Source organism: Hydra viridissima, unplaced genomic scaffold (genome assembly GCF_058129835.1).
Source record: "Hydra viridissima isolate aposymbiotic clone 2 unplaced genomic scaffold, HvirCarnegie_v1 scaffold_9, whole genome shotgun sequence".
Taxonomy (NCBI): domain Eukaryota; kingdom Metazoa; phylum Cnidaria; class Hydrozoa; order Anthoathecata; family Hydridae; genus Hydra; species Hydra viridissima.
The window spans coordinates 16,032,790-16,056,070 of record NW_028324308.1 but is presented as its reverse complement, the minus strand read 5'-3'; the positions used below and the strand labels follow the sequence as shown (position 1 = coordinate 16,056,070).

At 28.3% G+C, this 23,281-nt stretch overlaps 1 protein-coding gene and 2 long non-coding RNA genes across 10 annotated transcripts; 1 reads left to right on the top strand and 2 right to left on the bottom strand.

Moving 5' to 3' along the window:
- Window positions 1-699: 699 nt before the first annotated feature.
- Window positions 700-14,531, top strand: LOC145186058 (anion exchange protein 3-like). The gene is made up of 15 exons (XM_090097519.1): window positions 700-4,134; window positions 4,331-4,490; window positions 4,659-4,875; window positions 5,888-6,141; window positions 7,466-7,644; window positions 8,109-8,286; window positions 8,407-8,855; window positions 11,143-11,439; window positions 11,675-11,858; window positions 11,984-12,330; window positions 12,462-12,656; window positions 12,840-13,536; window positions 13,648-13,817; window positions 13,913-14,083; window positions 14,202-14,531. Exons 1-15 carry the CDS (start codon window positions 3,568-3,570, stop codon window positions 14,268-14,270), a joined length of 4,134 nt encoding a protein of 1,377 aa, XP_089953645.1. The 5' UTR covers window positions 700-3,567; the 3' UTR covers window positions 14,271-14,531.
- LOC149884280 (uncharacterized) lies at window positions 6,102-21,241 on the bottom strand. 8 transcript variants are annotated; one of them, XR_016455545.1, is made up of 5 exons: window positions 21,089-21,240; window positions 16,235-16,364; window positions 16,070-16,139; window positions 8,443-13,119; window positions 6,102-6,987 (listed from the first exon to the last, which is right to left on the bottom strand). It is a non-coding gene; the product is annotated as an uncharacterized LOC149884280 (long non-coding RNA). The 8 variants fall into 8 exon arrangements; XR_016455544.1 differs by lacking the exon at window positions 21,089-21,240 and adding an exon at window positions 20,153-20,271; XR_016455547.1 differs by lacking the exon at window positions 16,235-16,364 and having other exon boundaries at window positions 21,089-21,241.
- Window positions 16,651-18,224, bottom strand: LOC149884281 (uncharacterized). The gene is made up of 2 exons (XR_016455541.1): window positions 18,027-18,224; window positions 16,651-17,940 (listed from the first exon to the last, which is right to left on the bottom strand). It is a non-coding gene; the product is annotated as an uncharacterized LOC149884281 (long non-coding RNA).
- Window positions 21,242-23,281: the final 2,040 nt, after the last annotated feature.

Genomic DNA, 23,281 nt, shown 5'->3' with positions numbered 1-23,281 from the left:
TACCAACAACTTAGGATTTGGAACTGAAAGTGCCAAGATGAATTTGTTTTTCTGATGAAAAATACATAGCAAGAACTTTTTTTTTTTTACTGTTATTAACTTTTTATTTAATCGTATACTATACAAATATCATTACACGGAATTTGTTTCAGTAAAAGGTTTTTCCCGTAAAAAAAATCCATTACCGCTATTGGTTGCGAAGTGCATTTTCCGATAAACGCCCTAAATTCAACGCCTCGACTATTTTTCAAGTTCGACTTTCTCAAGCACGAGCTTGAAATTTTCAAGTCTCGTTTACGCATTCGCTCAAGTCAATTTTTCAAGTCTGACTTGACAAAGTCGAACTTGAGATTTCAAGTCGAACTTGACTCAAGTTCGGTTCTTGCATTCCACCCTAAATGCTGCGCTGGAAAACTTCAACGAATATAACAAATTGACGTACTCGCGTTTGTACATGAGACCGCATGCTTCGCAATATATTTTTAAAACGCTTAACCATTTTTCAAAATTTGAGTGCTCTTATTAAAAGTTTAAATACCATAATTTGGTGTTTAAACTGTATTTTTTTGATAATAAAATTCATCTCAAGCAGATATTACTCAGACTATATATATTTACTAACATTTTTAAATAACATTTTATTATTACGTTGTATTGCATAGTATTTATGTGATGTTACAAATAATATCTATTTTGATTAAAATAATAAAAAATATAATGTAAAAACACAAAAAGAGTTGTTTCATCTTGAATACAGATTAATGCTCAAATAACAGGTTAAACAGAGAGTTATTTCCGCGTTTCCACCGCAGCAATCAACGTACTTCGGATGAAATAATCTAACACTATTTTTTTAAGCTGGAGGTTGGTGTTTATATACGTGAATAGTGTTTGAATGCGTGGTGATAATTTTAGCTTAAAGGAAGAAAATTTACTCGATTAAAAGAAGTGTATTTGTAGAAGGCTTTGATCATAGACGTTATTGCTTAGAGTTACAGTGAGTATTGCGCATTGCGCTAAATTGCGCACGTTTTTTGCACGACGGAAGTTGCTCTGCGTTGAGCATCTTTAGCTGGACGCAATGTTGCACAAACTTGCGTATGAGGAAAATTGTATGTTCTGAACCTAAAGAAAGGTTTGTAAAGTGAAAAATGTGAAAAGCGTGCCGCAGAAATGGTTGAAAGTTTTACTGCTAATTCGTAATTATAAGTTAACTAGCAAACTTGAAATTTAAAGTGTGGTGTATTATGCGGAGCAGTAATTGATCAACTACTTTTTAATAGTATGTACTACATTTCCCCCATCTTAAATTGATTTTTACTCTTAAGTTCCGCAGTATCAGGTCCAAACTGCATATTGGTAGTCTATATTTCAAGTAACAGATTTAAAGAGCTCTAGATTTATCCTAGATGATCGACTATTTTGATTTCGATATGAACTTGCATTACAATAAAAGTTAACTCGAAAAATAAAACTAAAATATGTTTCCTAGCTTAAAAGAGAAAATGATTATGCTCCCCTCCCTCATACCTCTGCCCTTAAACACGTAGGATGACGGGACATTGGTTAAACACGTAGGATGACGGGACATTGATTAGAAAAATAGTCTTAACGATAACTTTTCGTAACTAGTAATTTTTTCATATCAGATTTGCAAAATGCGAGTTTGATAAATTTGAAACTACAAAAAGATTTTTTTGTATCAAATAAGTGAAAGGGCGGTGGCTACTGTCTTTCTAGATTCTTCTAACTTAACGTGTCCTGGTTAATGACTTGAGCAGCAAAAGTTGTCATTAAACATGGGTTGCGCTAAAATAGCACTGGCGTTACGCTTGTGCATTCTGAAAGTTGCGATGGTGTGCGTTGCGCTTGCTTTGCAAAAACCCAACGCAGATCTCTTACTGTGATTGTACTTACTGAAGCGTTTTCGTCAATTTCATTTTTTTCATTTTTTTTCTTTAGCAATATTTATTGATAAGAATGTTCTTTTTTCAGTTATGTAACGTGATAGAGAACGTTTTTTTTTTGGTCAATAACTGAACTTTAGTCTTTTAAAATTTTAGTCAAGTCTTTGTGGTGAAATGAAAAATACCCTTGTTTTGTAAAAACACAAAGTTTTGTTATTTATTCCGAGCATCGTTGCATATAAAGTAACTGTTCAACAAATAATTTATTTTGCATGGAACGGATTCTCAGAATATATAACAACGAATATAGAACAAAATACATAACAACGTGATGTATAACAGCTCAGAATATATAACAACTTTTTCATACCTTATCTGAAAAATAAATAATTTAAATAACAAACAAATTTAATGAACCTAAAAAGCGAATTTCAGATTTGAAACATCCATTTCAGTTTTTACGTGAGACAACTCATTAATTTCTAAAAAAAAAAATTTTCAATTCAATCATCTGAGTTTTAGTTTTACATCGAAATCAGTTAAAGTTGATGCCAAACTAAACAACCTCCGCTAAATTTACCCTTTTTAATTAATCTTTTAGATCTGTCCAAAAACCCTAAACTCTCAATTTTACCTGCGTTCAGAAAAATATATGCATAAAACTTTTACGGAACGCTTCACATTATCTCTATTAGTTGACACATTATCTCTATTAGTTGACACATTATCTCTATTAGTTGACACATTATCTCTATTAGTTGACACATTACCTCTATTAGTTGACAAATTGAGAAATATTTTGACCAATGTAATGGAGTTTATCATATTTGCTCGAATTTTTTAGCTTAAAATTTTTTAGCTTATTAAAAACAAATTATTATGGAAAATATTTTTTTAATAGGATCTCTGACAGCTAAAGCAGTAAACTTATTTTAACTGAGGCGGATCCAAAGTTTTGTCTTTGATCTTTAGAAACTGGCGCGTATTAGCCGTCCTTCTATAATAATGATATTTGTCTTTGCGCTTTTTACTTAATACCGGAACATTGTCTATACAGTTCGAAACTGTAAGAAGAAAGTAAAGGCCTGAAGAGGAGTGCGCACAATATGTAGCTATACCAATATTTGATGTAATATTGTTTGTTAAACAAAAATGCTGATTTCTGAGAAAAGCTATACTCTAATCGGCTTTAACCACATATTTATTATTTAAATTATATTTCACTCTGGCAGAAATCGAAACTTTTAAAACAATATTACATAAATTATTGTGAAATAATCTTCCAATAAACAAACAAAACAGTTTAACTCAAAGGTCTATTTGCTACATCTACTCTCTATTACCAGCAATTGCTCAGAATATTTTAAACAATTTTATGTTGTGCTTATTGTTGTTATTATTGTTTTTGTAAATTTTATCAAGTTTTTGTAAATTTTATCTAATTATTTAATTATGAATTTAATTTATGGTATAAAGTTGCAAATTTCTTATAACAAGTATAAAGTTTGTTTAGTACAACTGGGATTACAACTAATTAGCTTGTAAAATACACATAATCTTAATTGATATTATGTAAAAGAATAGACATTCCAATATTGTTCCCTGATGGGATTAGCCGTTGTCTATTCTTAAATATATGCATACTTCCTGATATGGTATAATGGAAGATTATGATGCTGGTATAATTAAAGGAGAAGAAAATAATTCCAAGTTTGCAGTAAAAACTTATGAGAAAAGTCAGCAGCCTAATGTTAAAATTGTTGAAGAGTCTGCATTGTGTAAAGATAATGGAAAAGAAGAAGTTAACAGTTTAAATGTTAGAAATGAAAGAAAAGAAGACCAGAATAAAATTAACACTGTTATTTCCAACATTAATCATTCTGATGAAAATTTTGATTCTCTCAAGGGTGCAAATGGAGAAGAATCTAAAAAATCTGCATCTAATGTTAATGAGATATGCATGCCTTTATTGTTTGATGAACCAAAGATCATAAGTTGTCATGATTTACCAAAAAAATCAAAGCAGCTTGATGAAATAGAAGGTCCACCTAGAGGTTCACTTAAATTGTATAAAAATATACCAGAAATATTTGTAAATTCAATAGCACAGGCTAATGAAATTGATGTACTGTTGGATAGATCTTTTTTAACTGAAAGTTGTAGCATGAATGAAACAGAAGAAGAAAAACAAGGCCTATGGTTTAAAGATGACATTGCTCCCTCTGATGTATGTATGTATGTATGTATGTATGTATGTATGTATGTATGTATGTATGTATGTATGTATGTATGTATGTATGTATGTATGTATGTATGTATGTATGTATGTATGCATGCATGCATGCATACATGCACAAATAAATGAATGAATGAATAAATGCATGCATATCAATTTATTTAAAATGTTAAAATTCATTTTTTAGTTACCATGTATACATAATCGATCTAATAAAGAAGAATATGATAAGATCCTGTCATATGAACATCAGTTTGTAGTTCCAACTATAACCGAACCTCTAAACAAGACCTTAGACAAGAAATTGGTTCACAATGATTTCAGTTTTGATGAGACAGATTTTAGATGTGAGGTTTTGTTTCTTTTAAGTTTTTATCTTCTTTTTATAGGGTATAAGGTCCAATTTATGCAGCTTTCTTGTATAATATAGGACAAAGAAATGTCTGAGTTGTCAAAAACTATTATATCCTATAAATTTACTTTCATGCAATATTTCATATTAATCTAATTGTTAGTTCGGCGAAGTTTGTCTGTAAATCAGTCTGATCATATAAACATCAAAAAAAAAAAAAGAAAGCATGAGAGCAAAAAGAAGCAAATAATTGAAGAAGATGAAATCTTCAATGAAGAAAAAACAAAGAAAGATAATGAGAAAGTTCAAAAATACCATAAGAAAAGTGGGAACAAAATCCAGGAATCAAAAACATCAATAAAGGAATCAAAAGAGTTGAGGTACATATAATATTAATCACTCTCATATTAATTGTTAAATAATCGTTAAGAAAATGTTTATATTGTTATTTTTCATTAATAATAATAATAATAATAATAATAATAATAATAATAATAATAATAATAATAATAATAATAATAATAATAATAATAATAATAATAATAATAATAATAATAATAATAATAATAATAATAATAATAATAATAATAATAATAATAATAATAATAATAATGATAATAATAATAATAACAAGAATAATTAATAATAATAATAACAAGAATAAGAATAAGAATATTAATAATAATAGTAATAAGAATATTAAAAAAAATAATAATAAGAATAAGAATAAGAATAAGAATAAAAGTAGCAATAATAACAATAACAATAATGGTAATAGTAAGGGTAATAATCTGTTAATAAAGGTAAACAAATTAATATATAAAAAAAAGAATAATAGTAAAAAAAAAAAAGTAAACAAAGAAAAAAAATAGAAGTAATTTTGTAAAAACTATACAATGTATTGTTTTCAGCAATAGTAAATTTTAGTTTATAGGTTGTCTTCTGTACTTATTATTCTACTAATATAAACTAATGTTGAAAATTATTGTGAAATGAAATTTTTTTTTTTTTTTTTTACTATCTAAAACATTAAGTTAGTCACTTAATGATTTTTATAGTTTCAATGCTTACATTGTTTCAATTACTAGAAATAAGTTTACAGTCAGAAGCTGAGAAAATATTAGATATCTCAAAATGAAAGTTTTTTAATAAGTCAGTTAAATATTGGCTTAACAATTGCAATAAAAAATCAAACCAAAGAATTCTTTAATAAAAAAAAAAAGGTTTTATTTCTAAGTATAACTTCATGATATTTGATTTATTATATTCAAAATGTTTGTTCTCCTGTCTTAGTTATCTTGGATTGTACTTAATCATTTTGCAAAAGGGGGACTTTTACATTCAAAAAGATTGTTTTATAATTCAACTTATTTCTGTTTTTATAAATTCCAGCAAAGAAAATACTAAAGATAAAACTCCTAGCTCTGTTAAGTTTAATCAAAAGATACACGGGAAAAAGCAACATCATAAGAAACACTATCATGCACGTCATCAACAGAACAAAGCTGTTAATTCTCAATATACTACTCTTGAATCTCGCATACGCTCTGGAATCCAAACTCTTAAGGAAGAACATCGTGCAATCCAAGAACTTACTTCAGATATTAAAAAAGAGTTTCGTGAAGAAGATGTTGATGATATATATAGTAAGTTGAAATTTTTTCATTTTTTTTTCTAGTAAGACCTACTTCATTTACAATTTGCTCATAACCTATTACTTTGTATCACCTGTTCTGTTTTTAAAACTTATTACCTTGCAACAGCTGTTCTGATTTCTTTACAATTACAATATATTACCTTGTGAAACCTGCCCTTTTTTACTGCACTCTATGACACACATCTGGATCTCTGTTAACTCTCTATGACTTTCTACAAGCAAAAAACCTTTTGACACTTTGGATTTCTGCACACTCTTATGAAAGCTTTTTTATATATTTTCATTTTTTAAATTTATGCTTTCCAAGAAAAATCCAATTAAAACCACTTTCGTAAGTATTTATACGGAGAATTTTTCAACTCTTATTTGAATCAAATTTGAATGGTCAATATAATGGTATTTCCATCAAGAAGATTTAAAATAAAGATATTGAGATGTTATGTCATTGTAAAAGTTTCAATAATTTTAAAATACAAGCAAATTAAGTTGGATTGCCATTAACATCACAGCAAAACAAATATACTGGTCTTTTTTATTGTTTAAATAAAGATATAAAAAAACAAATCAACTTCAACAAACACTTAAAATTAACAAAAACCTCAAAGTCAATAAACATTTTAATATTGGCATTATAAAAAAATAATAATAATGAAACTAATATACATCAAGATAATAAAATATTTATATTAAATGTAATGTACTGAAAGTTACTAATTCAACAAAATCCATGTTTTTGCATGTCTCATTCTTGGGTCCTCTTGAATGTTTCCAAATTTCATAATTAACTTCTTTTTCAATCTAGTTTTTGTAAGCTTCCTACTAGTCCTCACAAAACCTTAAAGAAAGTAAAAACAAAGGAAGATATCAAAGCAGAAATACTTTTTGTTTTTTCATAAATTTTCATAAATAGCATTATAGAACCTCATTGTACTTTTAACAATAACCTTATTATGAAAATTTAAAAAAAAAAAAAAAAGTTAAGTTGAATAACAATTCATTTTACATTTTCAATTGTTAATTTTTATTATTAGAAAAAAAAAATTCATTATTTATTTACAAACTAGAAGTATATAATTGTTAAAGCATAATTTAATAAAAAATTTTTTAACTAAATAAAAAAGAATTCTATTAGTTCATAAATAAGTTTCAGCCCAAAGCCACTTTTTTTGAATGTTTTATTTGTATTTTGAGCAAATGTTTCTAATCCTTGTGAATGAGAAGTTATGAATACACTTATGAATATGCTCCAGATATTTGTTTTAACAATTTTAAGAAACAAAATGCTAATGAATTACACTAATAATCTTTTTTAGGTCATCGTTTTGGCCATTTTGCAGGCATTAGGAGGCATTCTTATCGAAAGCGCACCTCAAAATCTGGAATGACAACACACATAAGAATGGAATCATTCGATAATACCAAAGAAGTTTTAAACAAACCTCATGTCCATATTACAATGGTTGATGATGAGCTGAATCTATCACCTAGAGAAGTACTCTGATTTATAATGAATCTAAAGATTGTAAATAATTTTCAGGAGGCAAATTCCATTCAGTTTTAAAATTTTTTTAACAACATGAAACGCAATATACAATACAATACTCTATTGAAAAATTTGAAAAATCTAAAATAAGGCAATTAAGGAGAAAAGATCAGTCAAATGATAAAATACTAAATGCATCTATATCTAACTTACATAATGCATTATGGCTAATGGATTCCAAAATAACAAGATGGGTTTAGCATTAGACTATAAAATTGTATTTCAATCGTTTCAGTCAAAATTTTAAAGTTTTTATAAAACTATATTAATTTGATATAGAGTGTTGTTACATTATCACGTAAAACATTGAATTATTGAAATATAAAATTAAAATTTGGAGTTTTAAGTAAAGGTTTTTGATATTGTTGCGTAAAGTATGGATACTTGTTACTACATATGTTCTTTTTTTATAGGGTTTTGTTGAATTAGAAGAGCTGACAGCCACAGACAATAATGAACTTCAGTGGAAAGAACGAGCTCGCTGGTTAAAATTTGAAGAAGATATAGAAAAAAATGAGCGCTGGGGCAAACCGCATGTTGCTTCGCTATCTTTTCAAAGTTTACTAGAAATGAGAAGAGGAGTTGAAAGAGGTACCTTATATACAGTTTAGATAAGCCTAAACTGTATATATTTTCCATCACAACCCACAAATAAATCACATTTTTTTTTATTTTTCATCAAATGTTATTTAAAATTTTTTTTTTTAACAGGCACAGTGTTGTTAAATTTGGAAAATTATGACTTACCATCAATATTTGAAAGTGTAGTTGATAATATGATAATAACTGATCAGTTGCATCACTCAATGCGTGATAAACTTATAGCTATTCTTCTTTCCAAGCATTGCCATCATCATCAGCGAGTTGGTGGGCTATTAAATCATAAAAACTCAGTTAGGAGCATAGCAAGCGATTTGGTAATTAAAAATGATTTAAATGATGACCAATCTGATCAAACAGAAATGGTCGAAGATGAGGTTGTTCATATTAGCTCTCTTGATGGCATTTATGAAAAAGAGAGGCTTAAAGCTAAACAGTCAACTGATAGCTATGGGTTTCGAAGTAAAAAGTCAATTAGTTTTAAAAGACAACACTCAGCACCTGTACTTGGAAATCGAATAGTTAAAAGTAAAAGTAATGCTGGAGATGATGGATTCCTGGTATGCTAAAGAGTACTCCATTTATGTTCTTAAGTTTTAGTATTTTTTATGAAACTTTCCATGTTTTTTATAAAATTTTTTGCACATTAACAGTTTATTGGCTTTTGTAAAATGTGCATGGTATGGACTTATATAATGATAAATAGGAAGTGTTTAAGTGTTAATTCCATTCAAGTTTAAGGGTTTATTCTAATGCTTTGTTAATTCTGCAGATAGTTTGAATAATTCTAAAATCCTTTTACTTAGTTGTTTGATTTTACCATGATGATTAAAGAGAGTAGTTTAATTGGTATTAAAGCTACTTTCTAAGATTACAAGAAAATACTCTGAGGGTATTGCTTTTAGCAATACCCTCTGAGTTATTTCTTTTGCAAGTAGGGTAAAGCAGGGTAATAAGATCAGAAGGGCAATAGGATCAATTTTAGAATAGTCTAACTTAAATTACTTAATGCAGTTATGTAAAAATGAAATTACTTATTTTTACATAGTAGAGGTTTACTTACTAAATCAGGGAGTAGATTAAAACGTTTCTTGGATTTACAGCTATTTTATAACCACTATTAATTTGATATTTAATATTGATGTTTTTTACGGCAGTTCAAAGGCTTGTTCAAAGTTAATGAAAAACTTTGCCGAACTAAGTGCTTTTAAGTTTTTAGTTAAAAAGTATATATCCTGTTGTTTGTTTTTATTTTTCTTGAGAGTAAAGTAGTATCTAAGTTATGTAAGTACTTTCTTAAATTTACACAATTCTACTTAAGTAATGTTTTGACATAAAAAAATAATTTAAATGTCTTATTTTTTTTAGTTAAAAAATAGCGAAGTCGTTGAGCCATCTAATAAAGGTGTGCATATTTTAAACATATACCTTTAAGATTAGCTTACACAAAAAAAATTTTTATATTACTAGCAAAAGTAAGACTTATTTGAGATGCTTGTATCTAATTTTTAATATTTTTGTTTAATTAGAGTGTAAAACTTTTATTTAAAAATAAGTTGCTCTTAATGCCCTCCCTGACAAGTAAAAATGTCAAAACTTTTTTTTTTTTTGTTTAAATATAATTTTTTATGTATTTTTGAGAATAAATCTTGTTTATATTTTTTTCTAGAATGGTTCGAACATACAAAAACTTAAAACTATTAATAAATATATTAACAAGTTTTTAATTTCATACATGATAATCATTTTGTGTTTGAAAGTTATGATCAAGTAATATACACAACCCCCTCATTTTGGGGAGGATAAAAATCTCACATGACCATAACTTTTTATCACTAAAAAACTAAAAGATCAAATTTAAAACCTTTTGATAAATTTAAATGTGTTATAAGATAGTAAAAAAAATATTTTTATTAGCTCATTGCCCCCCACCCATGGGGCAATGGTGTCAAAATTTTGTATTTTAGTTAGGGTATTTTAGTTCCCAGGCTCAAATCAACACAATATTTTGTAAAACATTCTCATTTGACATTTGGATGAATATACTAAAATTAAAAGTTTCCACATTGCCTAAAAGTGACCTATCTAAAACATCAAAAAAATCCTGTTTCCCCTAATTGTCAATGTTAACTACTATATAGCTGTTAATTCTGTATGAAAAGTTGTTCACCTTTCACAAAAATGTGTTTTTTTTTATTAAAAGGATTTTCGCTTAAGATTTTATTTCTTAGAAAATAACTTAAAATAAAAAATTTCTATTAATCGGAGATAGAAGCGATCATTTAAGTAGTGATCATTTAAGTAGCGATCATTTAAGTAGCGATCATTTAAGTAGCGATCATTTAAGTAGCGATCATTTAAGTAGAGATAAAAGGAATAAATGGGCTTGTCATTGCATATTTGACATTTTATCCAATGCCAAAGGCACTTTAATTACATAAAGAGATGATATTTAAGTTATCAAATGGAAGTTTAACATTTTGCGCTAAGTCTTGGTCAACATATATAGATTGAATGTACCTGGTCTTATTGCCCCCCTTTTCTTTTTTTTTTTTTGCTATTATTTTTTTTAGCTTCAAACCAGTATTGGCACTATAAGAAATTTTTTTTTTTTCAGACTAAAGTGGTATGCCTGGTATAAACATATGTTGTCTGCCTTTAAGGAAAAAAAAATTTTTAACTTCACAATAGTCATTTATTTTAATAGAAAAATCTAAAAGTATATAAAAGAAGTGGTCTTAATGCCCTCCTTTGCCCTATTATTTATTGTTCTGAGGGTATTACTAAAAGCAATACCCTTAGATTAATAAAATATTTATAAATAATAATTGCAAAACTTTTTTTTAGAGGTTGCCATCATTAAAATTTAGGCCTGTCTTAGAAAATTCAGATGAATCTAAAAAGGAATCTGATATAAAATCTAAGATCCCAGATGGTGCTGAAGCTAGCTCTGTATTAGTGGCTACTATTGATGATCTTGATAGGCCAGCAATGGCTTTTGTTAGACTTTCAAAAGGCTGTATGTTGGGTAATCTATCTGAAGTTAATATTCCTATACGGTTTCTGTTTTTGATACTTGGCCCCCCATCAATGTTAGATTATTATGAAATAGGAAGATCAATAGCAACTCTAATGTCTGACAAGGTTCGGATTTTTTTCATTTTATGAAAATAAGTTTTTTAGTATATTAGTAATTTATTGCAAAAGACGTATTTAGCTACAGAACCTAGGTTACGACTTAATTGGGCTAAAATTGTGTTGAAGCATTATGCTAGTATTATACTAATATTATATTAACAAACTGTTAATTAAAATCAATGCAGAATTTTTGATGTTTTTGTTGTTGTGTGTCCAAATAAAAAAATGCAAATATTTTTAGATATTCCATGACCTGGTATATGCAGCAAAAAATCGAGATGATATTTTAGATGCTATAAATTCCTTTTTGGAAGATAGCATTGTGCTTGCTCCTGGGGATTGGGATAGACATTTGTTATTACCACTTCTTCAAGCAGAGATAACAGAGAAAAAAAAACAAAGGATCAAACTTTTAAGAGAGAAAGGTAAACAAAACTCTTTTAAAAGTATTTGTATTGGAGTACTGTAGTCTTTTCTAAAGGTTCTTTTTCTTATAATTATGCTATAGCATTATTTAGCAAACTTAACTTTTTCGTTTCATTTTTTAAAGTTACTTTTCAACATCCTGATGAAAATCTTTTTCTGCGTACTTCAAATTGGTTTGGTGGCCTGAAATGCGATTTAAAAAAGAAAGCTAAGTTTTACCGATCAGATTTCATGGACGGTCTCAACTTTCGCTGTCTTGTGACTATTATCTTTGTTTTTTTTGCTACGCTTGCTCCAACAATTACCTTTGGAGCATTATTAAGCAAAAAAACTGATGATAATCTTGGTGTAATGGAAACTCTTATTGCAACAGCATTGTGCGGAATAATATTCAGTTTTTTTGCTGGACAGCCCCTAATCATTATTGGAGCCACAGGTCCTATACTTGTATTTGAACAGGCAACATATATGGTATGTATAATTTGTATTCAAAACAAAAATTAACAAAAGTTCTGATTATATATTTAAAAAATGCTGTCTAGACTAATGTACATATTTATGTATTGTTTATATATAAATGTGTATATTTCTTTCATATTTAGCTCTGTCAATACTTTCAAATAGACTTTTTAGTATGGCGTTTGTACATTGGTTTAATGGTAATGGTGATACTCTGGGTGATAGTCGCATTAGAAGGTTGTTTTCTAGTTGAGTACTTTACACGGTTTACAGAGGAGGTTTTTAGTGTTCTTATTTCACTTCTTTTCATATATGAAGCCCTCAGTTTTGTTATTCAAGTGAGTTTTAAATATATTTTTATTATCATTAAATTGAGTTAAAAACTTTTAGTGTTACACTGTTCAAAAAAAATAGAATATATCAATATAAAAGTAAAATATGCTAATAAAAAATTAGAAAGAATTTTTTTTGTCAAAACTAGAAATACTTGTTTTAAAGATTTAATTTTTTTTTTCTTTTAGACTTTTTCAGATAATCATTATCATGTCACCACAAATGTTTCAGCTAATTATAGTAATGCAAATTTCATCTCAACGAAAATTCGTTGTAATCAAGGAGATATAGGGCTAATATCCTCATTACTCATTATTGGAACATTATTTGTATCACAAAAGTTGCGTCAGTTACGTAATAGCCATTTTTTTTCCAGCAATTCTCGTCGAGTTTTGAGTGATTTTGGTGTTCCCATCGCAATGATACTCATGGTAGTTTTGAATATTTTTTCACATGATGTTGAAATCCCTAAAATAAAAATGTCTAAGTTTATTAGGCCTACATCAAAAAACAGAACCGTATTTTTTGTAAATCCTTTAGGAGCTAATATTAAAGTAGGATGGGTAGCTTTTGCAATTATACCAGCGATTTGTGTTAGTATTTTGTTATTTATGGAAACAGAATTAACAGGCGTGTTATTAAATAAACGTAAAAATAAGCTTCGCAAAAGTGGAGGATACAATTTAGACATTTTCGTCATGGGTGCCCTAACAGGACTTTGTTCTGTTCTCGGCCTTCCTTGGATGTGCGCAGGATCTGTTATGTCTGTTCAGCATCAAAATGCCCTTGCCATATTGAGTCGAACCCATGCGCCTGGTGAAAAGCCATACTTAGTACAAATAAAAGAGCAACGCTTAACAAACTTATGCATTCATGTGATAATAGGTGAATTTATTTTTGTTCTTTTTATAGAATTTTTTATTTCAATGATTTACACTTTTAAGTAATGTAAAAATTGAAAAAGAAATGAATCCTTCACCATGCCTTGGCTTTTAGGATGCTGCATCTTTGCTGAATCTTTAATCTCTATGATTCCGCTTGCTGTTTGTTTTGGTGTATTTATGTACCTGGGAATTGCTTCATTGTCTGGCATACAATTTATAGAACAGATCAAATTGATATTTGTACCAATGAAGTATCATCCTAACAAAAAATATGTCCGAAGTGTAAGTTGACTCTTGATGATGCATTTTCTCAAAGTAATTTGTAAAATCATTCCATTTAATGAGAAAGATGATAATATTGATTCCTCTTTTTCTAGGTAAAGTTTCGTAGTTTGGTCACATACACTTTAATTCAAGTTTTCTGTCTCTGTGTTCTTATTGGTATTAAGTTAAGTCCTGTCGCCCCTCTTTTCCCGTTTGCTATCATGTTTATGGTATTTTTAAGAAGGTTCATAGGAAGATTTTACACAGATGAAGAACTTGAGGAGGTAATACAAACTAAGATTCATGTAAAATCTAATTCTATGCAATATGTGTATGTATATATATATATAAATATCAAATATGTAAGTTTTTGATTATTGTACAAAGTATGTGTAATTTTAGCTTGATAATGAAGATGACCACGAGGAATTCGAAGATTTCGATGAATATGGTACATCTTTATCAATGTAAAAGTCAGTAAAAAAAACCTTGATGTGTAAGACTCTTCTAAAATTGTTAGATACAGCAGTTAACTGGCTCGATTCTTCCAGACGAAAAATCCAGATAGTTAATGGGAGGATATTTACGAGAACATTTTAAACGTGTTCCGTTGTATACATCTTTTACTAAACAGTTTTAACTGGAGAAACCTTTTTATTAAGAGAGAACCTGTCCGCGATAATTTATTCAATAATTGGCTCTCATCGGCGGTTGTTGCGGCCATTTTTAACATTTTAAAAAAAGAAAAGCTAATTTTCGCGGGAATCTCATCGAATTTTTTTATATTTTGAAAGGTGAGTTTTACAACGAGATTCACATGTTTTATTTCCTGTCACGTTAAAAATATATTTTATAGAGTATTTGTTTTGTTTAAAGAGTCAAACTATATATTTTTATATTGGTTAAATAGCTATATAGTAATGATAATATTTTACAAATATAGTAATGATAATATATTACATATATATTTTTTGCATGAATTTTTTTTTTTTTTTTTTTTTTATAAGAAAAACGAAAACTATATTTTTTAATTATTTTTATTTTCTGTCTTGTAAAACATTAAAAGATTTCTACAGACAAAAGTCATAAACACAAAAATCGTGTAATGAGATTTTAAAGGAATTTTATAAGGTTGTATAATCTCTTTGAAGATTGTTTAAAAGCGAGTTTTAGTCTAACGGTTGGTTTATCGTTGATAATAATCATTTTTAGACAACTATAATGATCTTATATAGGTGTTAACTCGTTAAAATAATTCGTTATTGCACAAATCTGTAGTTTCGTCAATATGATAACAAAAAATGAGTTTAGTTATACAGTTGATTTTACCGATTGTTCACGGAAGAGAGTTTATGTCTCCTTTTATTAACGGAAAAGTTATAAACAGCCATTGAATTCACTCTATTAGCGAGTTACTTCGTGACCTCATGCGTTTCTATCGGGCTTGTCTTTTTTTCTTTTTTTTTCTTTTTTTTTTTTTTTCCAATTCTTTTTCATTTCTTTCGGGGGAGTGTGATAAAACTTCGCAAAAAAGCTTGAAACCAGGGTGGACAACGAAGCAAAAAAGCTTGCTTTCGTACACTGTGCACGGAGGAAATAGTAGCGGAAAACTGACGGATTTTTTTCAAAATCGTCTCACTTTTGATCCAATTTCTTTGTTTTTTTTGTTTTGTTTTGTTTTTTTTTACCAAAGACGAACTACAAAGTGCTGTAAAAATTGTATGTTGAGAGAGGAAAAATTATCCTTATTAATGAAGAACAAGATTGGAAGTCTTAAAACCGAGAGAAAAATTTACAAGTCTCTCTCTTTACTATTTCGTAAAATTTATTTGATGCTGAATTTTAAATTTTAAAGTTTTTATTGTTAGAAATTCAGAATACGATCTTTGTTTCTACTTTGTGTTTTGATTTGAGCTTTGAAATTCGACTTTTTAATTATCGTTATTCTAATAAAAAAATCCTCTTTTAAAAGTGTCTATTTGTATTTCTTCCTTTGGTTTTTTTCTCTTTAATATGATTGTAGTTTGTTAAATGGATAAGTCTCAGTTTTAAAATCCTTCATGAGTATCTTGAATGATTCAAAGAAACTGTTGTCATGAAAGTAAAAAACGCACCGACGACTCAGGTCATTATGTAAACAATACAATTATGTTCCAATATCGACAACAGCTGTAAATGATTAGCTGGAAAAATTTGATTTAGACGGACAAGTTGCTGCTCGGAAACTATTTCTAAGGCTAATTAATAAACTAAAAAAAAAAGAAACTTACAGCAATATCAAGTATTCTTGCCCCAATCTTGTTTCAGAGCTGTGAATTAAGTAGAACAGATGAAAATCTTCTAAAAAAGATAATTTCTCTATTACCATACACAAAATCTAAAAGATTTTGATTGCTATGCAAAGAATTAAAAAATTATTTAAAAATGATTCTTACTGGTTACTATGCAACGTTGTTAACGTTTGTTACTACGCAAATAGTTTAAGTTGTGTTAGTGAGTTGAAAATAAATATTTGGTATCATTACAAAGCCAAATCCATTTTGATGATATCTTTAATAAGTTAACCTAAAATGGTTAATCCTAATAAAGTATTAAGTAAGAGAAGAATTTAAAGAAATGTACGAGATGTATTCAAACCCTTAGAAAAATGGAATAGTAATTGTAAACATAGAAAAAATGAATAGAGCACACGTCAAAAATTTGTAGCGAAAGTCCAAAAATCAAAGTAACACAAGAATCAATGATTTGAACCATATTTGTTTTTTTAAATATTTTTAGTTGTGACAAATAAGGTCTATATTATGCACAATATATACAGTGAGCAAAAAAATTAATCATGCACCATAGTAAAAACTTTTTAAAACTGAATTTAAACTAAATTAAGTTAAAATTTATGATTTTTATATTAAATAATTAAAATTTATATATAAATTTATCGAAAAAGGAACTAGAAAATTACAAAATAATAATATAAGTTACGAAAAATTACAAAAGAAATAAAAAATCAAAATACCAAGGCAAAAAAAATTAAACATGCATAATATAAAAAATTAGATTAAATTAAAAATAAAGAAAATTAATATAAAATTAATAACGCGTAAGTCCACCATTTGATTGAATGACGGCTAAACAAGATCTACGCATTGAATTTACCAAGTTTATGGTAATATCTGACCCGACTTCCGACCAAAAACTCGAAATTAAGTTTTTCAGATCGGCTTTCTTCGAAATTCGCCGATCTTTTAATTTTTTCTCGACGTGAGCCCAAAGATGCTCGATTGGGTTTAAGTCTGGTGATTGAGCAACCCATTCGAGCATTTTGAACCCTGAAACTTTTAAATATTCGACGACCGAACGAGCCGTATGCTTAGGATCTTTTTCGTGTTGAAAGATAAAATTACCTTTCAACCCGACAATTTCTGCAGATGAACTTAAATTATCTTGCAGAATTGATTTATATAAATATTGATCCATTCTCTGATCAATAACGCCAATTTCCCAACTCCGCTCGCTGCCATACATCCCCAGACCATAATATTACCGCCACCGTGTTTAACTGTGGCATTCAAACACTTCAATTGAAGCTCTTCTCCTGGCTTCCTCCATATCTTTACAGCTCCATCAGAGCCAAATAAATTGAATTTCGACTCGTCAGACCAAATGACTGAGTCCCAGAACTCTTGTGGCTTATCCACGTACTTTTTTGCCCATTCGAGCCGCTTCTTTCTATTGATTGGGTTTATATACGGCTTGTTGCGTGGTGTTCGTCCATGTAAATTCGCTTCATGCAAGCGATTTCTAATTGTTTGCGGTGTGAGAGACTATCCAAAACTCTCCTCCAACTCTTTTGCTGCTTCTGTTGTTGAAGATCTTGGATTAATTTCGAATCTTTTGATCAAAGATCAATCTTGACGCGCCGTAGTCTTTCGTTTGCGTCTTCTTCCAGGTTGATTTTCGAGGTTTCCAACTTTTTTAAACTTTTCCTCGATGGATTGAACGGTTGCAGGCGATATACATAGCGTTTTAGCTATTGATCTTTGGCTTTGGCCATCTTGCCATAACGCAATTACTTGTGCACGAAGTCCGATCGAATGAGATGTGTAGCTTCTTTTAGATTTTAGATTTTCAATGCTGGTCATTGCTGGAAAGTTTATTAATATAAATATACAGTTTAAATTAATATAAATAAATAATATAGTTAAATATAATATAATTTTTGATACTTACCATTCGAATTTTCTTGTTGCATGATTAATTTTTTTGTCAGGAATTTTCAATAAAGTTAGTTCTTTATTTTTTTAAATATAACAAATTCAAATTTTTTATTTTCAAATATGATTTTTAATGTATTTTTTAAGCGCTATCTTTTGGTGAAATTAGTTTTTCAAAAAAGTTTATACTTTTTGAGAAAAATGCATTTTTATTAATTTCTATTGGCTGCATGATTAATTTTTTTGCTCACTGTATATGAAGACTCCACGGGAAGAAACGGCAGGGTCACATTTTGAAAGTTTCGACTTTTTACACTTTCTAGCTTTACTAACCATAATAGCATATTTTGTATTTGAATTCAAATCAAATAAACGATTTGATGCATATTTAAAGTTTTTCTAAATTTTCCTAAAACTTCGAAACTTATAAAGGTTTAAAAGTTTAATAATGATTTATCTCAAAATGAAAAAATGTGACCCTGCCGTTTCTTCCCGTGGAGTCTTCATATATATATATATATATATATATATATATATATATATATATATATATATATATATATATATATATATATATATATATATATATATATATATATATATATATATATATATATATATATATATATATATATATATATATATTGAAGCGAATATTTTTAAAAAATTTTTAATTATTGTGATTTTTTATTTTATAGAATTAAACTAATAAAAAAGAAATCTTTTAAAGGTGCCTGCAAGCAACCATGTAAAGTTTAGTGATTTTTATGCCAGGCATTTAAATAAACTAGAAAAAAATAACACTGGAAAAAATTTTTTAAAATGATTAATGCAATTGCGGTAAAAAAGATGAGACAACCTCTTTTTTTTAGTCTTTTATTTATTATTACTTTGTACCTTAGAAATTTCTTGTTCAAAATTACAGTGCTTTTATGATAGATAATCGTTAGTATAGCAAACTAATTGTCATGGGTTTCTATATTTTTATGGTAGCATTGCACAAACTTTTTAAAAAAATACACTGAAATAGCAAATATCCAAATGATGCAAGACAAAATGACCAAGGACATTTTTTCTTGCTTATAAACCATCAAATAAATGTTGTTACTTCAAATAATACTGCGTAATATATTAATACCCAGTGAATATGACGTTTAGCAAACATGACTAAAGCAGCATGGTTCTTAATATAAATGATTACTTAAAAAAGCGCTTTATAACCGCTCCTGAAGCACACAGAAGCTGTCTTACAATTCTAACACTACAGTTGATTCTGTATTTTTCACACACTTAATTTTCTGCAACAAATTTTTGATTAACACACAACCTCGTTCTTCCTATCAAAATCCTGTCTTGGAAACTATGACACTATGAAACTATTAATCGAACTGGGGTAAACCTTTAAAACTGTTTAATTTTTGAGTTTCTATTACTTTTTCAAGATTTTTTTTAATCTTGCTTTTCGTTTAATCTTTGATTTTTAATCCTGACTTTAATCATGAATCTTTTATCTTGACTTGGAATCTTTCACAAAAAAAATTCATAACCTTAATTGCTCAGTATTCTCAAAAATCAAAAACCATCATCATCATCATCATCATCATCATCATCATCATCATCATCATCATCATCATCATCATCATCATCATCATCATCATCATCATCATCATCATCATCATCATCATCATCATCATCATCATCATCATCATCCTCATCATCATCATCATCATCATCATCATCATCATCATCATCATCATCATCATCATCATCCTCATCATCATCATCATCATCCTCATCATCATCATCATCATCATCAACATCAACATCATCATCATCATCATCATCATCAACATCAACATCATCATCATCATCATCATCATCATCATCATCATCATCATCGTCATCATCATCATCTTTTAAATCCCATTCCATTGCCAACATCATCTTTCAAATGACATAGCAAATGACATAATGTTAAACGAATGTTACTAGATTCAAAATGAATTGACATTTTTTGATATATTACAAATTGTTTGTATAAAAAATGTAAATTTTTATATATAAAAGAGGTCACACACTTTTATATATTAAAAATACCATACTTAAACTTATAAAAAAACATATTTTTATAAAACTTCATACCTTTATAAATAAATTCTTTTTTTATACTTTAAAAATCTTATTTTTTTTAAAAAAATATTATTAAAATTTAAACAACAAAATTAAAGCTTATTAAAAGTTTTTAAAATACAGAAAAATATGTTTTTATCTTCTAATCTCTTGAAATCTTGAAAATATTCTTTACCGTTATCCCTGTTGCTTCGCAACGGGATACGCCCTTTCTGCTTTAATTACCCGTCGTGGGCGATAAAACAACGTTATGATGTGAATCTTTTGAAGCTTTTATTTATAACAGAAGTTACTATTTTTTAGCTTTAATCTATTTATTTGACCTCGTAATAGGATTGTCAAAACGAAAGGTCTCCATTGTAAAGATTATTCAGATTTAAAAAAGGAAACTATTATTGGTTTATTAACTTATATATACTTGATAGAGTTTACGGTTTTTAATTCCTAAGACTCACAAGAACTTTTTCAATCAATTTTTAAGTTTTTTTCCTGTCAATCCGACTGTACCATCTTATAATCATTACCTCGATACTTTTTTTGTTATTAAACTCTTTAATTATTACCAACTCATTTCCTTTTATTATATTATGCGAAAATCCTGTTTGAATTTTTCTTTGTTTTTTAACTTAAAATATAAAGTTGACAACCAAACCCTCTGGAAAAGTGGAACATACGGTCAACATACATTACGATATATAAAAAAACCGTAAAGGTTTTTAAATATAGTCTAGGATATTGAATGCAACTTATGAGCACTCGCTGGGCCATCGAGTTAACAATGGATATTAAGAAATTAATAATCACACATGTCTTGTATTAAAGATTGTATGATACAAGATTTATTTCATTTTATTTGAATGTTGTAAAAATCCTTTCGTACACAGCACTTGAAGAGTAAAAAAAAAGTTGACATTAAACTTAGTTTCTTTATCTAAGACAACTCCTAACCTTTAACTTTAATATAAACTCGTTTACTTCTGCTTATATTTAGCGATATGGTGGAATTCTCTAGAGAGTCTCTGTAAATTTCTTTTTAAAATTATAACTATGCAGTATAACCAGATAATACCAAGTTTTCAGATATAACGGCGATAATCCCACATAAATAAAAGAATAACAATGCAAACTTTTATTATCTAACTTAATGATCATCATAAGTTAGATAATAAAAGTACATCTACATATATATATATATATATATATATATATATATATATATATATATATATATATATATATATATATATACATGATTTTCGGTCAGTCGTTAGCTAAAATTAAATTTTTAGATGTTCTGTAATTCATTCATTTCAAAACATTAGTGAAATCATGCATAAAAAAAAAAAAAAAATTTTCTAATTCTTACGAATAATATAATCAAGGTGGCTTAGAAAAGAGACAAGGATCACAAAATTTATAAATTTAAACAATACGAAATTAAATAACTCGTTAAATCTGTCTACAAAACCATAACAACTTGTAAAATCAAAACAATAACACAATCGTTACCATCGTTAACACAATCGTTACCGTCGTTAACAAAATCATTACAATCGTTAACAAAATCGTTACAATCGTGTAATTTTAGTTACTGGAAAGAATCGCATCGTTTCAAAACAAAATCAGTAACCTAAAACCACGAATCTATAACACTTGTATACTTACTGGAGACGATTCCAGTCAACTACACGTTTAAAATGTTATTTGCTCGATAACACTCATGATATTTGCTCGATAACACGCGTGATATTGGAAAATTCTTTGTAAAAATGAAAAGACAGTTTTCGAGTTATCGTAGCGATATCCTTTAAACTTGTGCCAAAACTCAATCAATGCTCACGCTATAGAGGTGTTTAATGGATTTTTTTACAAAACAAGAATATCAAAGTAGTTCATTTTTCCAAATGTAATCATACGGTTATCGCTTGGCGATCAATTGACTATACAAATAGATAAAGTTTCACATTTAGTCACTCCTTTTACATGATCTTTTTTTTCCCCGATTCCCCGGTCAGATCTTTTTTAAAAAATGCCACACACTTCAAAAACAAAAAAGAAATTTATCTCAATTAATCTATTTTAAAGCTCTACATCGGTTTATCGTGATTGTGTACAAGTAGTCGATGATACTGTAAATCTACTTTAAGTTGGGTAGTTTTTTTTTTTATATACGCAAAGTTTAATTGATGCTTCCCAAAGGAGAATTATCTTCAAAGTCCTTTGAACTTTTTAAGGCGTGCACAGCGGTGATCAGTACTTTGTTTAGCGGTAAAAAATATATTTTCACTCTAAAAAATTTAAAAGTAAAATCGTTTTTTGAACAGTTTATTTTTCTTGTAATAATCTATTTCTCCGATTGAGATTCCTTTGGTATTTTCGTCCTCAACATCTGTAGTAAGTAATTTCCTCAGCCTTTCTTTCTCTCTACATTCTTCATTACAACCGAAACCAAATACCGTCTTACTCGTGGATCTTCTCTTGCTTTCGCTCACAAACTTCTCTGAAAGTGAAATCATGTAGGAAAATTTTGCTGCGGCTACAGAAAGATCAACTTCGTGTTCGTTCGACAGAGGTGCTGCTGAAGCCAAACAAAAAGGTAAAACAAGTACTGCTATCCATGCCGTGGTAAACATTATTTAAAAAATGTGTTTTTTAAAACCCGTAGTATCGTTCAATTTTAAAATCTAGAGCTCTCGAAATTGTGAATAGAAGAATCATCAAACGATTAAAATTGCATTAGACTCCTTGCGAAACGCTTTATTTATTAAAATATCTTACTGTGAACTGTAAAAATAGAGTATCTTACTGTGAACTCTAAAAATGATTTTCACAAGAATGGCGAAATGTTAGCTATTTCCAAAGTTTCAAGAAGATCTTTCAATAAATGGTAAAAATCAATCAACAATATATAACACTTAAGAAGCAATAAAAAAAAAAAACTCGTCGGAAACGCGTTGAAATACTCCTCCGATTTTCTTTACCCACTTTTCAAAAGCTTTTTATCTGGTCTGCGTATCTTTCAAAGAAGATTGAGAGTTTTTTAATTTTCAGGTATTCGCTGCTTGAAACGATATCTTGACTCGAGATAAGTAATTAAGCTTCTTTAAAAGTAAAGTGTCAGTAATTCAAATATTTTCTATT